Below are 16,885 nucleotides of genomic sequence, written 5' to 3'. Positions count from 1 at the left end.
TTACTGTCATGGCACACATGCAGAGGTCAGAGAACAACCTGTGGGACCTGAGGATGAAACTCAGGTTGTCAAGCTTCTATACAAGCAGTTTTTTTGGCTTGTTTTTTGAGACAGGGTTTCTCTGTGTAGCCTTGACTGTCCTGGACTCGCTTTGTAGACCAGGCTGGTCTTGAACTCACAACCATCTGCCTGCCTCTGCCTCCCAAGTGCTGGGATTAAGGCGTGCACAACCACCGCCCAGCTACAAGCAGTTTTAATCCTCTGAGTTCTCTTGACTGCCCAAGACTAGAGACTCTGTACTCTGTTAAAACAGAGAGAGGCAAGCTGGACATGGTGACGCATGCCTTTAATCCCAGCACTTGGGAAGCAAAGTCAGGCAGATCACTGAGTTTGAGGGCAGCCTGCTCTACAGAGTGAGTTCCAGGACAGCCATAGCTACACAGAGAAACCTTGTCTTGAAAAACCAAAACAACAGCGATAGGAAAAAACACAGAGAGGCGTGAGTTGGAGAGAGACTTCAACAGTTAAGAGCACTTGTTGCTCTTCCAGAGGACCTGGGCTTGGTTCCCAGGACCTTTGTGGTACATCACAACTATCTCTAACTCCTATTCCAGGGGATCTGATGCTCTCTTTTGTCCTCCATGGGCACGAGGTGTCCAAGTTGTGTATAGACATACATGCAGGCAAAACAACCATGTACATAAAATAGAGGCTGAATTTGAATAGAGCCAGGTTTTAAAAACATGCACTGACCTCAAGGGCTTTCTTCCATCCACATTAGCATAGCTATTGTATTTATTCAACTCACATTTAGGCAGACTTGTTGGTGAAGCTTTATGACTGTAGCTTCTAACATTCCTTGGAGACACAATCTTGCAGTAAACTCCCCACTTCTTTGGCTCTTACAACCTTTCTGCCTCTTCTTCCACAATGACCCCTGAGACTTTGGTGCAAGAATTAGTTTTAAAAAAAAGAGGTCATAAATTTGAAAGAGAAGAAGAAGGTGGTATGAAGGAGGGATTAGAGGGAGGAAAAGGAAGGGAGAAATTATATAATTTTATTATAATTCCAAAAATAAAAGAAACAATAAAAAAAGAATGGAAAGCAAAAAAAAAATTGCAGAAGAGGAAGCTAGGAAGGTTTGTATATAATCTCTTTAGTAATAGTTTAAAAAAAGCATTATGTAGAGGCAGGTGGATCACTGTGAGTTCAAGGACAGCCTGGTCCCACGCCTACACAGAGAAACCCTGTCTCAAAAAACAAAAACAAACAAACAAACAAACAAAAAAGAAGCATTAAGTGGACCAGCTGGCATGCTGAAATGTAGGCTTCCTTACTCTACTTTTTCCCATTTCTGGACAGCTAGCTGTTTTGTCATTAACAATAGGTTAATTGGCTGTAAATGTTTGCTTGACTGGGCCAAGATTTAAACTTGCTTCCAGTAAAGCATCCTGGTAGGGTCAGAAGCCTGCAATGGGTAGTTGGTTACAAAATAGGAATGAGAGAGAAAAGGGATTCATCTCTATTAATCTCCGATTAGCAGTGATTCAACTTGCGAAGAGAGCTAAAATCTTAATTGCTCAGTGTCATCAGGAAGTCAATTCTTTTAATCTCCCCTCAATAGTTAGCTATTAATTAACTGGGAATAAAGGGGAAATAATTGGAGATGGATTTGCTCAGCTATCCTGTGCCTTGTGGGATCAATACTCTTGGTTGCTAAGGAGTTCTTGGATGAAAGGAAGTAGCTATGAAGGGCTATACTCTAAAATGGGATTACTAACTGCAGGTGGCACCTGGTTCAGAACAATAAAATGGATCACATGGACTTGAGGTCTCTCTAGGTACCTCCTCAAATTTCCAACAATATTTCCCCCAGGGCTTTAGCACAGATATGTCCATGCCAAACTTACCTGGCTACAGACAGCACTCATAATGATTGGGTGGGAGGTTTAAAGTGAAAGCAGAGGTGGAACCATTTAACTAACACTTGTAAGACACTGAGTGATTTACTTAACATCTCAGCTTCCTCAACTGTAAGCAGCAATAAAAGCAATACTTGCTACACAGTTGTTTAGAGAAGTGTATGAGATAAATGCAGAGAGAGCATGTAGAATAAGTCTGGGGGGAAAAAGGGAGTACTCTACATTAAATATTGTTGCCTTTAATGCTGCCACAGGCCAGGAACATTCTGTCATGGAAACCCCCCAACTATTCTAACTTTTTGTACATACTTTTCCATATAAGGCTGTTTCTGATGAAGTCTGCATGAAGGCTTGAAGACTGAAATCTGGCAGACTGTTTCTGGCAAGCCCACCTCTACCTTTCCAACATGGCATCCTGGTTTTGAGTATGGACATGTTGAGTTATGTAGATCTAGACTGGGGTCTAAGCTATACCGCTTCCTGGTTTTATGGCTATGGGAAAATTATTTAACTGTTCTATGACTTTAATTTAGCATCCATAAGATACAGTATCACATTGCTACCTTGTGGGCTTATTGGGAAGACCAAGGAACTAAAACACGTATAGCACTGGGAATAATTTCTGATTCAGGGTAAACACACAAAAAGAGTAGCTATATTATTATTAGTACTATCATTTCTACCCTAGATTTCATTCTTAGAGCACTAATGAATATCAAACGCTCATCTGATAAATTACATAAGCTGAAAACAAATGTTCAATTGCCCTCTGTATGTGACCCAGATGCACATTATCAGGGCAATTTGCTATCACCAGGGTGTGGTTTCTAATCCATGCCATTCAAAAGCATAACTCCTCCTAAAGTTTTGACATTGTTTCCATTGAGAGATGATACCTCGTTCTCTGTCCTTGAATCTAGGTTCTGCAACTCTGCTTGACCCACACAGTGTGATAATATATGCCGTTTTCTGGGCCTATTACTTAGGAAACCAGTGGCTTCAGCTTCTTGTTTCTGAGCATGTTGTATTTTTAGGAAAGCCAGACTAAGAGGTCTCTGTGGAAAAGAGCTCAGCTCCCTAGTCTTTAGTCCTGGATGAGCTCCCAGCATAGTGTCAACACAACCTTTCCAGCCAGTATAAATATGAGCCACCACCTTGGACATAGATTCCAGTTGAACTTTCCCAATTGTCATTACATGATAGAAAGACTCGCCCACTCAGCTCAACTTTGTGTTGTTTGTCAGTGACCAACATAAATGCTGCCTAGTTTTGGATGATTTGCAAAATAACAATAGATTATTAGAATACAGATGCTGGCCATTGGGCTAATAGATAGAGGGAGGTCTTGGGAGGCTATTCCATGCATTGTCAACTATGTCATGAAGGTGGCAGCTAGTATTTGTTTTTTTGTTTTGTTTTGTTTTTTTGAGATAGGGTTTCTCTGTGTAGCCTTGGCTGTCCTGGACTTGCTTTGTAGACCAGGCTGGCCTCGAACTCATAGTAATCCGCCTGCCGCTGCCTCCTGAGTGCTGGGATTACAGACATGCTCCACCATGCCTGGCTGCAGCTGCTATTATCCACATGTAAGAATGGCCTTTGGCTGAATTAATAATAAACTTTAGTTATTATGTGTAATTCTTTAGTTAAAAAAACAAGCCACCCACAAAAATTGTTTTGACCAAACATTTGGACTGTATTAAACTAAATATTAATTTTCTTCCTGCCAAGTTCATTCTTCTTTGTATCACATATCTCAGAAATGATATAATGATCTCTCAAGTTACTCAGCTTACAAAAAATATGGGAGTTTTCCATGAATCCTCCCTTTGCCTGGCTCCTCATGTTACGTTCATTAGACAGTTTTGCTGGCATTCTCTTTAAAATGTACCCTAAATTGGTCTTTGGCTCTTCACCCCAATTCTTCCTGTTGCAGTCCAAACTATTCTTCCATATTGGGCACACATTTTCTGCACTCTTTTTTTTTTTTTTTTTTTTTTTTTGGTTTTTCGAGACAGGGTTTCTCTGTGTAGCCTTGACTGTCCTGGACTCGCTTTGTAGACCAGGCTGGCCTCGAACTCACAGTGATCCGCCTGCCTCTGCCTCCCGAGTGCTGGGATTAAAGGCGTGCGCCACCACGCCCGGCCATTTTCTGCACTCTTAGATTGTTTTCCAAGATGCTGTTCACTTCCCAGATTGTTCCGCTACCTTTCTGATTTTAGCATCTTTTCTGAGCCTCCCAGTCTTCCCTGAAGCCCTGTGCCTGAATGGTTCTCACGTTCTGCACACTGAGCTGCTTCCTGCTAAGCTCTCATTCACTGGCCTCTTGAGTTCAATTGCACTCTATAGGCACAGTGTCTAGATCTGCGAAAAGCTGTCAGGGGACTAAACGATGTAACCTGGAAAGGACTGTCAGCTCCTTGAGATATAAACCTTGACTGATAGAAATCAAGAGGTATGAGGGGGGCAGGCAGAGACATTTCTCTTACTTTCTTCCTTCATGTACTGCAGTGTGTGTGTGTGTGTGTGTGTGTGTGTGTGTGTGTGTGTGTGTGTGCGCGCTTTCAATCAGTCTAGAAAAATATTCATGTACATACTTGGCTGCTGACTTGCAGTTTTAAAAGGTAATAGCCCATGAGACTGTGCATTTTTTATCCCATGGATTTACAGATTTCCTTCCCCAATACACCTCTTTTCCTTTTCTTTGTCTCTGTTGTCTTGGGTTTACACACCAGGATGATGAATACTTGATTTCTGACCCACACTATGTTTTGTAAGGGATTCTGGCTAAGACATTTGATATTAGAATTAGTTCTTTTAAAATATTATTATTGTGTGCCTGTGGGCACATTATGCATACTTGTGTGTGCACACCATAGTGTGCATATGAAAGCCAGTGCACAACTTTCAGGAACTGCTTCTCTCTTCCCACCATGGGTTCCAGGCATCAAACTCAGGCCCTTAGGCTTCTGCACCAAGCATTTCACCTGTTAAGCCATCTCACCAGTCAAGAATTAGTTCTTGAAATCACGTGGTCACAATCGGGTTTTAGATCTGTATTGTTCAGCTGCCCTAAAACAAAAGGGACTGTGTAGTATATAAAACGTGGTATGGTAATCCCGTCCCTATGAGTGGTACTACAATTACTTGAGCTTTTGTCTGTGGTAGGTGCTATTTTGCAGGTATGATACATAGGTGGAGAACAAGATATGGACAAGTCATGTGGTTATCATACCTAGTTGGCCTACAAACAACGCTCTTCATAAGGATTTTAGAGAGTAGTGTTTGCTCTTGACTGTAGTAGAAACTCTGCTTCTACGCTAGCTGTAAAGGAGACCTTTATCCTGAAGCTGCAGACAGATTGTACTATAAAAATCATCAGGCTTAGGATCTGATGGTAGGTGTGGTCCAGCTATGAAAATAACCAAATGCACAAACTACAGCATTTCCAGGTCCACTATGTCAACATCAAAGAGGGAAATAATGGAGCATAGAGATCATTGCTGTTTTTTTTTGGGAGGATGAATTCCAATAGTGTGAAGTCAAGTTCCTCCACCTTTTCTTGCTGGCAGACTAGCCCTTTTCCTTTTCGAGGGAATAACTTTCTTTTCCACAAACCTTGTATGATGATAGACTTAAGTAGTAAGTGCCTTCTTAGATGGCACTTTCCCCTCTGGTTGCATCTCACGAATCCTCACTGCCTTCAAGTAAATGGTAAGAGTCAGATCTTGAACATTATTTGGTGTGTATTAGTAGGGAGAATTGAAAACAGCTCACAGTCTCAAACCCCTTCGCATTATTTGCACAAAAGAACCAAGGCACAAACCATGTTCATAGCAGCCTTATTCATAATAGCCAGAACATGAAAACAGCCTAAGTGTCCCCCAGTAGAAGAAGGATAAAGAAACTGTGGTACATTTACACTATGGAATACTACTCAGCTCTTAAAAACAAGGAATTCCCGAAATTTGTGGACAAGTGGATTGAACTAGAAATGATCATAATGAGTGAGTTAACCAGAAGCAGAGAGACTCAAATGGTATATACTCACTTATAACTGGACACTAGCCCAAGGGGCATGTCCCCCCAGGAAAGTCTTCACTTACCAGGAAAGTGGGATAGAGGGGAGGACATCCTAAGGTGAGAGAAATATAGGAGATAGGGAAATAGATGGATCCAGAGGGTCCTAGAAACCGACAAGAAGAACACTATGATGGGTGGATCTGGGCCCAGGGGTCCTGCTCAATCTGTGGCACCAGCCAAGGACAATGCGTGCAGTCATGATCAAACCCCTACCCAGACCTAGCCAAGGGACAGGACATTCTCCACAGTTAAGTGGAGACTGGGGACTGACTTTCACACGAACTCTGGTGCCCCATATTTGGCCATGTCCCCTTGATGGGGAGGCCCGATGGCACTCGGAGGAAGGATAGCAGACTACTAAGAAGAGATTTGATACCCTAGCATCATATTCAAGGGGAGGAGCTTCCCCCTCAGTCACAGCCATAGGGAAGGGGAATGGGGTGAAAGCAGGAGAGAGGATGCACGGAATGGGATAGCAATTGAGATGTAATACAAATGATTTTATTTTTCAATAATAATAATAAAAAGAACCAAGGCACATAAAAAGGCATGTTGTATGACTCCATAACATGATTGCCAAGATTCAGCCAGTGTAAATCCATGTAGAAAGAAACTAGAAAGTGTTTGCCTTTGGTTTAGCAAGAGATTAACTGGAAAAAAACATGAGTGTACTTTCAGGAGTGATAGTTACATGTGTAGTTTTGAATATTAGTTACATTGACGTCTACAACTGTCTAAATTCTTGGGGCTGGAGAGTTAAGAGCACTTACTACTCTAGCAGAGGACCTTGGTTAGATTTCCTGCACCCACATGGTGGTTCACAATGTAATTCCAGCTCTAAAAGATCAGATGCTCTCTCCTGGCCTCTGTGAGTGCCAGCACGCATGGGGTAGACATACATACAGACAAAATGAATATAGAATAAGTAAACAAATGTTAAAAGACCACACATTCACCATATTTTGTATGCAAATTATATATCAATAGACAGTTAAAGGGTAGTTTACATGAGAAGGACATGCTTACTGTCTACTTCAGCATTATCTTAACTCTTCAATTAATATGTTTATGACCACCTTGACACTGTACAAAATATCATATTAACTCATTATATTGATGAATATATTCACTTTGAGAATTTTTACCGATTTGAAAGTCTGGGACAGAACACACACTCTAAAGTGAAGTCCAAAATCCTTTACTTTGCACCCCTGACCAGTGAGACAGAGGCATAGTACTGTATGTATACAATCCATCCTCTGAGAATACTGACTCATTCTGACCTTTTTTTGTGACTAGATGGATGCTAGTTTCAGTTGATGTTGGGGGAGGGGAGGGTGGTTTCTGTAGCAGGCCTATAGATCATCTTACTAGCAGATCTGTTTAGATTTACTTTCAGGCAAACCCCCAGGAAAGTCACAATGCAGCTCTCCTAAGCTCTGGAGCAGAACCACTCTCTTGGTAGTGGAGAGCCATTCTTTTAAAAATACCACATGACGTGCTAATAGAGACCAAAGGCCAAATTACTCCACAGTGTATTGGCCAGTTATAGCTGAGTTACACAGTTACCATAAGCATATCTACTTAAACCAACGAATAGTTCTTAGCTATGTTTCAGGAATCTGATCTTGGCTCAGTTACTTCCTCTGTACAGGGTCTCACAAGGATGCAGTCAAGGTTTGACCAGCCTACATTCCTTTCTGGACCTTGGAATCCTCTTCTAAGCTCACATGTTTGTTGACATAATTCAGGGTCATACAGCTGTAACTTGTTGACTACGGGCCTGGCATGGCCTAAGAGATTGCTCATAGTTCCTTGCCAAATGGCCTTCTCCCAGGCATACGCCATTATAGTTTAGTTCTTCAAGGGCAACAAGAGAAAATCTTATTCCAGTTTCCTAAGGCACAATCTCTTCATTATTATTCTTATAAGGATATGTTAGTTCTACAAATTAATAGATTTCACTTTTTTTAAAAAAAAAATTGAAGTTCCAAAATCACTTTAACTTGCGCCAGGTTGATATAAAACTAACCACCACAAGCATCATGTACCTTATATTGATCACATCTTTGATATTTATATTCAGTTTTAAATTGTGTGTTCTTTTGTTTATTATGGATTTTGTTTTGTTTTGGTTTGGTTTTTTTGAGACGGGATTTTTCTGTGTAGCCTTGGTTGTTCTGGACTTCCTTTGTAGACCAGGGTGGTCTCGAACTCACAGCGATCCACCTGCCTCTGCTTCCCCAAATGTTGAGATCAAAGGCGTGCGCCACCACTGCCTGGCTTGATCATGGATTTGGAAGGAATAGGCTATTATACATACCTCGGCCTATATGCATATTCACAGTCACATAGCATACCTACAAGTATCATGTCTCTTGAGTCTGTTACAGGCTATAGCTATATCATCTGGCTTTGCCAGCATCGACCCATTCTCAAAACATATCTCCAATGTTAAGCATCTAGGGATCTGAAAGAGTCAGGAAGTTTGAAAAATCTCTTGTCCCTTATGCAGGAAGTGGGAGTCTCTTTCCCATCTTGCTGGGATAGCAGCTGTGAGAACAGTGAAGATCCTGTTTGTGATGATGGTAGCCGTGGACGCTCCTAGAGAAGACCAATGCTTTAAATCATTCTCACAATAGTATTGTCGGAAACCCTGCTGTAAAGCCTGGGAATGCAGAAAGGGCATACAAGGATGAGGTAAGTGGAAAGCAGTAGAAGTGGGAAGCAGAAAGAGCTCTGGAATCACAGGTACAAGCTCGCTCTATAACCTACTTGCCTAACTTTGGGCATACAGCCTTACCTTCTCATCTTCACTTTCTACATCTGGAAATAGAGAGAATAATTGTTTTTTTTTCCTCCTTTATTAATTTATTCTTGTTACATCTCAATGGTTATCCCACCCCTTGTATCCTCCCATTCTTCCCTCCCTCCCATTTACCCCTTACTCCCCTCCCCTATGACTGTTCCTGAGGGGGATTACCTCCCCCTCTATATGCTCATAGGGTATCAAGTCTCTTCTTGGTAACCTGCTGTCCTTCCTCTGAGTGCCACCAGGTCTCCCCGTCCAGGGGACATGGTCAAAGGTGAGGCACCAGAGTATGTGAGAAAGTAATATCCCACTCTCCACTCTACTGTGGAGAGTGTTCTGTCCATTGGCTAGATCTGGGTAGGGGCTTAAGGTTTACCGCCTGTATTGTCCTTGGCTGGTGCCTTAGTTTGAGCGGGACCCCTGTGCCCAAAAGAGAGAGTAATTGTACCCGTATACAAGGTTATTCTGAGAATCCAGTGTTTGTGGTAATGTTTATAAAATGCCCAGAACAGTGCCTGGCAAACAAAAATTTCAGTGCAATTATACATGCAATTAACAGAGGGAGTGACCCTAGTATATAACCATGTTTCTCCATCTGTGTTCTAGCTTATTCAAATATGAATTACTTGTTTTTTAAATAAAATTTTCTTTTTAATTTCTGCATTCTTAAAATGGTAGACATTATTGCCGTTCATTATATAAAGATCTTTCAGTCTATTTGTGATACCATTCTGAGATGACAAATCACTTTTATTTCCACATGTTGAGTAGAACTGCTTTACCCTAGATGCACAATTACCATACTGCATCCCTTCAATGTCTCACTTACTTGTTTCATGTATCCTATGGTCTTTTCTTTTTTGTTTTTTCGAGACAGAGTTTCTCTGTGTGTAGCCCTGGCTGTCCTAGACTCACTTTGTAGACCAGGCTGGCCTTGAATTTACAGTGATCCCACTGCCTCTGCCTCCCAGAGTGCTGAGATTAAAGGTGTGGGCCACCACACCCAGATGTGAAGGAAACAGAATTGCAACATATGAAAAGACCTTTGTTTATCTCTAGGTTCTTATTTGGTCAGGTATTCATTTCTCGGCTGAGAAAAACTCCACAGTGTTTAATCTTCGAGGTAGGTTATTACTGAAACATCAAATGTGATTCCGATTTCCAAGCTGCAGTTTGAGCAGCATAAAAGCCTTGTGTTTGTCCATCTGGAAGCTTATAACGATGCATATTTATCTGTGTCTTGTTACTCTAAGGTTGATGACAACAAGCTTCATTTGGATATTTTCTCATTTATTCTCCTAGACACATAGTAGTGTTTTTTATCTGGAGGTTTACATTGTTTAGTTTTAGTGAATAGTTTTATGTCCTTAATATTTTCTTTCTTTCTTTTTTCTGTTGTCCTCCTTCTAATATAAATACTACATAGATATTGGGCATTATCTACTGGTATGATATTTTTTTTGTCTCAAAATATCCATATTTAATTATATTAGTAACTCACACAACGATATATGGGGGGAGAATAGCAGAATGGAGGATGGTTGTAGTCTACACACTTACAAAAGGAGGTAACAATGAAAGGCAAGTTGAATTTTTAAAAAAAATCCCAGCCAGTTGCAGGAATTGGAGGAACCAGGTAACTTCGTTTGTAGGTACAGGGCTGTTATTTTTAAAACATCACTGAAGCACAAGACTACATTCAGATAAAATAACTGAGTATCTGCTTTTGGAGTGAGATACTAGATGCCTACTCCCTTCATCCAGTACCAGAAGGCAATGAATCAGGGGCCCACTCCCTCCACAAGTGGTTAATTCAAGAAACTTCCTCTGCAGAAATAGCTGACGATGCAAGGAGTGGTGACCAGCAGAGAGCACAACAAGAGCCGGGAGGCCGATATTTTCACTCTAACAGGAAGGCCTGCCTTTCCAAAGTGGTTCCATTCAGCATCTACGAAAGGAATTTAATATGTGCGCAGTATTTTGGTGGGGGAGCAGGTCCCCTTCTGTCACAAGTCTAGGGGAGGGAAATAGGGCAGAAGAGGGAGGGAGGGAGGGAGGGAGGGAGGAATGGGAACATACAAGTGGGGGGATAACAATGGGGAAGTAATATGAATAAATGATAATAAAAACAAACAAAAAAGGGAATTTAAAAGGAAATAAACACCAAAGAATTACCAGTCACTTGAAAAAGGCATCCAAGGGGGCTGGAGAGATGGCTCAGAGGTTAAGAGCACTGTCTGCTCTTCCAGAGGTCCTGAGTTCAACTCCCAGCAACCACATGGTGGCTCACCACCATCTATAATGAGATCTGGTGCCCTCCTCTTCTGGCCTGTGGGTGTACACACAGACCAAACACTGTATACATAATAATAAATAAATCTTTAGAAAAGACATCCAAAATGAAAAGGGGGGGGGAACAAAATAAGCAGAAGAGAAGCAAGTCGAAGGAATAAGACAATTCAAAAAGTGAGAACTGAGAAGCCTCCCCCCAAAAATAATAGTCTTTATTTTCTACATAGGGTTTCTCTGTGTCCTGGAAGTAGCTCTATAGACCAGGCTGGCCTCAAACTCGTAGATCCTCTGCCTCTGCCTCCCAAGTGCTGGAATTAAAGGTGTGCGCCACTACTTGGCTTTAAGAAAATGTAATATTCTTAAACATTATATATACTAAACTAGAAAAATGTGCTATGTGAAAAGAACAGAGAACACAGGCATTCAGCACTCATTCTCGGATATGATTTTAGTGTTTGTCTCCTATTAACACATCATGTTAGACTACATAGTTGTAGGCTGGGTACTTTACTGAAAGTAAGTACTGACAATAACAATAATTTACAAACTACCCCAAAGGTACACTAAATTTCATGTAAAAATAAACTACAATAGTCTCAGGTGACAAAAAATTTATCTTTAAGTTTTTGTTATAAAGAGGAGAAAAGAGATTCAGTCCATGAACATTATTAGGATGCGAATCCAGGAAAGGGGTATAGAGATTCCAAATTCCTCTTCAGATACTGAAATAAACTTTAGGTTTAAATATGGGAAGATTTAGGGCAGGAGTGAGTTGAATGTGTGTTAAACAGTCCTGGTCCAGATGTGGTCTTGCTCATAAGTGCTCTTGGCTCCGTTTCTGTCACTTGATCAAACAGAATTGTTTAATCTGTTTCTTGTTTGTTTGTTTTGTTTTTCAAGACAGGCTTTCCTCTGTGTAGCCTTGACGGTCCTGGACTCACTTTGTAGACCAGGCTGGCCTCAAACTCACAGAGATCTGCCTGCCTCTGCCTCCTGAGTGTTGGGATTAAAGGCGTGCGCCACCACGTCCGGCTTTGTTTAATCTGTTAATTATTGTTGTCTACTGAGAAAACATATTTGGTTTTTACAATATGATCTGTTCTGGGGAGTAATATCTTCATCGCTGATGATTATTCTCATCTTAGAGTGTGGTTTGTCCTGCCTGTTTCTAGATTCAAGGGAAATTGTAGGTTTAGGACAACAATTTACCTTATGGTCTGCAATAGCAATGGGCAATGAAGTTAGGTACCATTTGTTTCTAGATAGCTGCAATTGACACGCCTATGTGCGGAACTAAGCAGGTGGCCCTAGGTAAACAAGATAGATGCAAAATAAAGGCAGAAATGACACACTTTCATCCTGTTTTTAGCTTCCACCAATACATTTTAGGAAAAGTAGCTTCCAGGTGCCAACTACAGACCTTTTCTGCACTCTGTGTTTGAACATTCCATAATCAATTAGAGACTAAACAGTCTTGTTTGTATGTTTCGTGGCCTATCCATAAATTAATATATGACAAGGTAACAAATAGCTAGGTGTGGTGGCGCACAGTTGTAATCCCAGCACTCAAAGGTAGAGGCTGTCGAATCAATGTGAGTTCGAGGCCAGCCTGGTCTACAAAGTGAGTCCAGGACAGCCAAGGCTACACAGAGAGACCCTGTCTCAAAAAAAAAAAGGTAACAAGTAGTATAATAGCTGAAGCAGTATGTATAAAAAGGGTCAGAAGTTTTTTTTCTCCTTTATTAATTTATTCTTGTTACATATCAATGGTTATCCCATCCCTTGTATCCTCCCATTCTTCCCTCCCTCCCATTTTCCCCTTATTCTCCTCCCCTATGACTGTTCCTGAGGGGGATTACCTCCCCCTGTATATGTTCATAGGGTATAGCAGCCTTATTCATAATAGCCAGAACATGGAAACAGCCTAAGTGTCCCTCAATAGAAGAATGGATAAAGAAACTGTGGTACATATACACTATGGAATACTATTCAGCTATTAAAAACAAGGAATTCCCAAAATTTGTGGATAAATGAATTCAGCTAGAAATGATCATAATGAGTGAGTTAACCCAGAAGCAGAAAGACTCAAAAGGTATATACTCACTTATATCTGCATATTAGCCCAAGGGGCATGTCCCACAAAAGTTTTTTTTAAAAAAAGAGTTATTTATTATTATGTATACAGTATTCTACCTGCATGTACACCTGTAGACCACAAGAGGGCATCATATCATATTATAGATGGCTGTGAGCCACCATGTGGCTGCCAGGAATTGAACTCAGGACTTCTGGAAGAACAGTCAATGCTCTGAATCTCTGATCCATCTCTCCAGCTCCATAGCCTCCACTTCTTATCACAGTCCCTACTCTCTGTGTAGCCCTGGCTGTCCTGGACTTACTGCTTAAACCAGGCTGGCCTCGAACTCACAGAGGTCAGCCTGCCTCTGCCTTCCAAGTGGTGGAATTAAACATGTGCACCACCATGGCCTGACAAAGGAGACCCCTAGTAGTATTTATATCAAGGACAGCAGGCACCCTCACCTTGTTTATGATATGAATGAAAATGACTCTAGAACTTCATCTGAATTCTATTTAGAACTTTCATCCGTATCCAGTATCTTTATGTCTGTATTTGTGAAACTCTTTTTTTTTTTTTTTCGAGACAGGGTTTCTCTGTGTAGCCTTGGCCATCTTGGACTCACTTTGTAGACCAGGCTGGTCTCGAACTCACAGCGATCCGCCTGCCTCTGCCTCCCGAGTGCTGGGATTAAAGGTGTGCGCCACCACGCCCGGCTGAGACTCTTCTTATCTTACCCTCATTTCCTTCTGTGAGAGTCGGAGTTGTGACATCCAGTTGTCATTCTCGAGTTAGTTCAATTGATAGTGGGAGCCAAGAGGGAGCTGAAGAGAGTCCTGAGGGCCCACGGCCCCTGTTGGCCTAATCACTATCATGCCCCAGGAGGAGCCTTGGCCTTGACTGCAGGCCGCAGTCACCACCACCTCAGCTATGAGAAGAAAGGCCAAGACACAGCAGCCGCCGCCCGCCGCCCTCACCGCTGCCCTCAGTGCAGCAGCCATCAAGCCCAGCTCCCAGGGGAGCAGCACAGACAGTGGAGGCACAGAAGGCCCCACATCAGAGGCGCCCGCCCGCCAGGACAAGAAGAAGGTCATCCAGACCAAGGTTTTGGGAACAGTAAAATGGTTCAATGTAAGGGACGGATACGGTTTCATCACAAGGAATGACACCAAGGAAGACGTATTTGTGCACCATACGGCCATAAAGAAGAACAACCCCAGGAAGTACTTCCACAGTGTAGGAGATGGAGAGACCGTGGAGTTTGACATTGTAGAAGGAGACAGGGGCACGGAGGCAGCAAATGTTACAGGCCCTGGTGGAATTGCTGTTCAAGGAAGTAAATACGCGGCAGACCGGAACACACGCTGTGCAGATCAGAGGGGTCCTCCACGCCATCACCAGCACAACTGCCAGAACAGCCAGAGTGAGGAAAAGAGTGAGGGAGCGGAAAGCTCTACTGAAGACCAGGCCCCACAGCGCTGCCCATTTCCTCAGCGAGGGTTCCCACCTTTCACTATGAGGAGACACTGTGGGCGCCGACCACAGTATTCCAGCCGCCCTGGGCAAGGAAAAGCGATGGAGGGTGCTGACAAGCAGGGTGCACGAGAGCAATACAGACCAGTGAGACTGAATATGAATCAGGGCTACACACCAAGATCCCTCAGGGGCCCTCCTCGCCAAAGACAGCCTAGCGAGGACCACAAGGAAGAGGACAAGGAACATCAAGTAGCCTCTGAGACCCAAGGTCAGCAGCCACCTCAAGGTCGGCGTGGCCGCAACTTCACTTACAGATGCAGACACCCGGAGATCCGTAAACCACCAGATGGCAGAGAGACAAAGGCAGCCGATCCACCAGCTGAGAATCCGCAGGCTCCCCAGGCTGAGCAGGGCGGGGCTGACTAAATGCAGGCTAACCATCTCTACCATCAGCCGGTTTGGTCATCCAACCAGGAAAAATGAAAAGGAAATTTTAGCCACAAGAAGAGAACAATGATTAGATCTGAAGACCTTAAGCGTGCTTGCTTTTTCCCCATTGACCAGAACACTGTAGAACTATCTGCATTGTCTATGCAGCATGGGTTTTTATTATTTTTCATAACGATGTCTTTTTTTTTGTAGTGGCAAACATGATTTTTTTTCAAAGCCTGGTTTTTCTCAATCCACCTTTAATGGTTTTTAAATTGTTTCATATCTGGTCAAGTTGAGATTTTTAAGAACTTCATTTTTAGGAGCTGGAGAGGTGGCTCAGAGGTTAAGAGCACTGTCTGTTCTTCCAAAGGTCCTGAGTTCAATTCCCAGCAACCACATGGTGGCTCACGACCATCTACAATGAGATCTGGTGCCCTTTTCTGGCCTGCAGGTGTACATGCAGGCAGAATACTGTATAATAAATAAATAAATCTTTAAAAAAAGAACTTCATTTTTAATTTGTAATAAAAGTTTACAACTTGATTTTAAAAAGTCAACAAACTGAAAACATCTGTTCACAAAGGTCTTAAATTAAAAAATGAATAAATGAAAAACAATTCCTAAAGAAAGTAGGTTGTACTTGTTAACAGATCAAATACCCATGTGGCCAATGTCTGACATGGTTTAATTATCAGGATGGCATTGCTTGGAGTATATAATTGTTGGGCACATCTATTTATCTTGGCTTCAAGATGGTAGCCAAAGCACGTCAATACAAGTCCTTGAAAAGGTTGGCACTATTAGCAGTTTTACTTTGGAGAGCAGCATCTTGGTAACGTATTGTCTTAAGCTTTGAATTTTATATATTTAATGAACATAAACACACTTAACATTTACAATTAGTATCATGGCTACACAGAAGACTTCCTATTAATTCAGCTTCTACATCTGAAGCAAACTTTTGTTCTTTTATTGCACCAAGGATTGAGCTCAGGTCATTAAGCTTGCCAGCAGGTGCCTTTACCCACTGAGCTAGGTCTTAAATAGGAGGACTTCCAAAATTACATTTTTAAAAATCTGAAGTAGTAGAAGTGTCAGAAAATTTTGTTGCTTTTTTAATGTTTAAAATCCAAATACAAGTCTTTGAAGAAAAAAATTGAGGAAGATATCAGAAGGTGGAAAGATCTCCCATGCTTATGGGTTGGTAGGATTAACCTAGTGAAAATGGTCATCTTACTAAAAGCAATCTACTGATTCAGTGCAATACCTATTAAAATACCTACACAATTCTTTATAGGCCTTGAAAGATCAATTCTCAGCTTCATATGGAAAAACAAAACAAAACAAAACAAAACAAAAAACCCCAGAATAGCTAAAACAATCCTGTACAATAAAAGATTTTCTGAAGGAATCTCCATTCTTGATCTCAAGCTAAAGAGCAACAGTAATAAAAATGGCATGGTGCTGGCATAGAAATAGGCTGGTTGATCAATGGAATTTCAGAAGACTCAGAAATCAATCCACACACCTATGGACACTTGATTTTGACAAAGAAGCCAAATCCATACAATGGAAAAAAGATAGCATAAATAGTGCTGGTCTAACTGGATGTCTACATGTAGAAAATGCAAATAAATCCATACTTATCACCATGCGCCAAACTCAAGTCCAAGTGGATTAAATACCTCAACATAAAACCAGACACACTAAATCTTTTTTTTTTGAGACAAGGTTTATGTAGCCTTGGCTGTGCTAGACTTGCTTTGTAGACCAGGCTGGCCTCGAACTCACAGT

General features: G+C 41.7%; 1 protein-coding gene across 1 annotated transcript; it reads left to right on the top strand.

Annotated features, from left to right (window-relative positions):
* Positions 1–14,113: 14,113 nt before the first annotated feature.
* LOC311601967 (Y-box-binding protein 1-like) lies at positions 14,114–15,179 on the top strand (the record flags this gene model as incomplete). Its single annotated transcript, XM_084789715.1, has 1 exon — positions 14,114–15,179. The coding sequence occupies one exon, from the start codon at positions 14,114–14,116 to the stop codon at positions 15,083–15,085; it is 972 nt and encodes a 323-aa protein (XP_084645841.1). The 3' UTR covers positions 15,086–15,179.
* Between the last annotated feature and the right edge of the window lie 1,706 nt (positions 15,180–16,885).

Source organism: Acomys minous, assembly GCF_964271855.1.
Source record: "Acomys minous genome assembly, chromosome: 7".
NCBI lineage: Eukaryota > Metazoa > Chordata > Mammalia > Rodentia > Muridae > Acomys > Acomys minous.
This window is presented reverse-complemented; position numbering and strand designations above follow the sequence as displayed.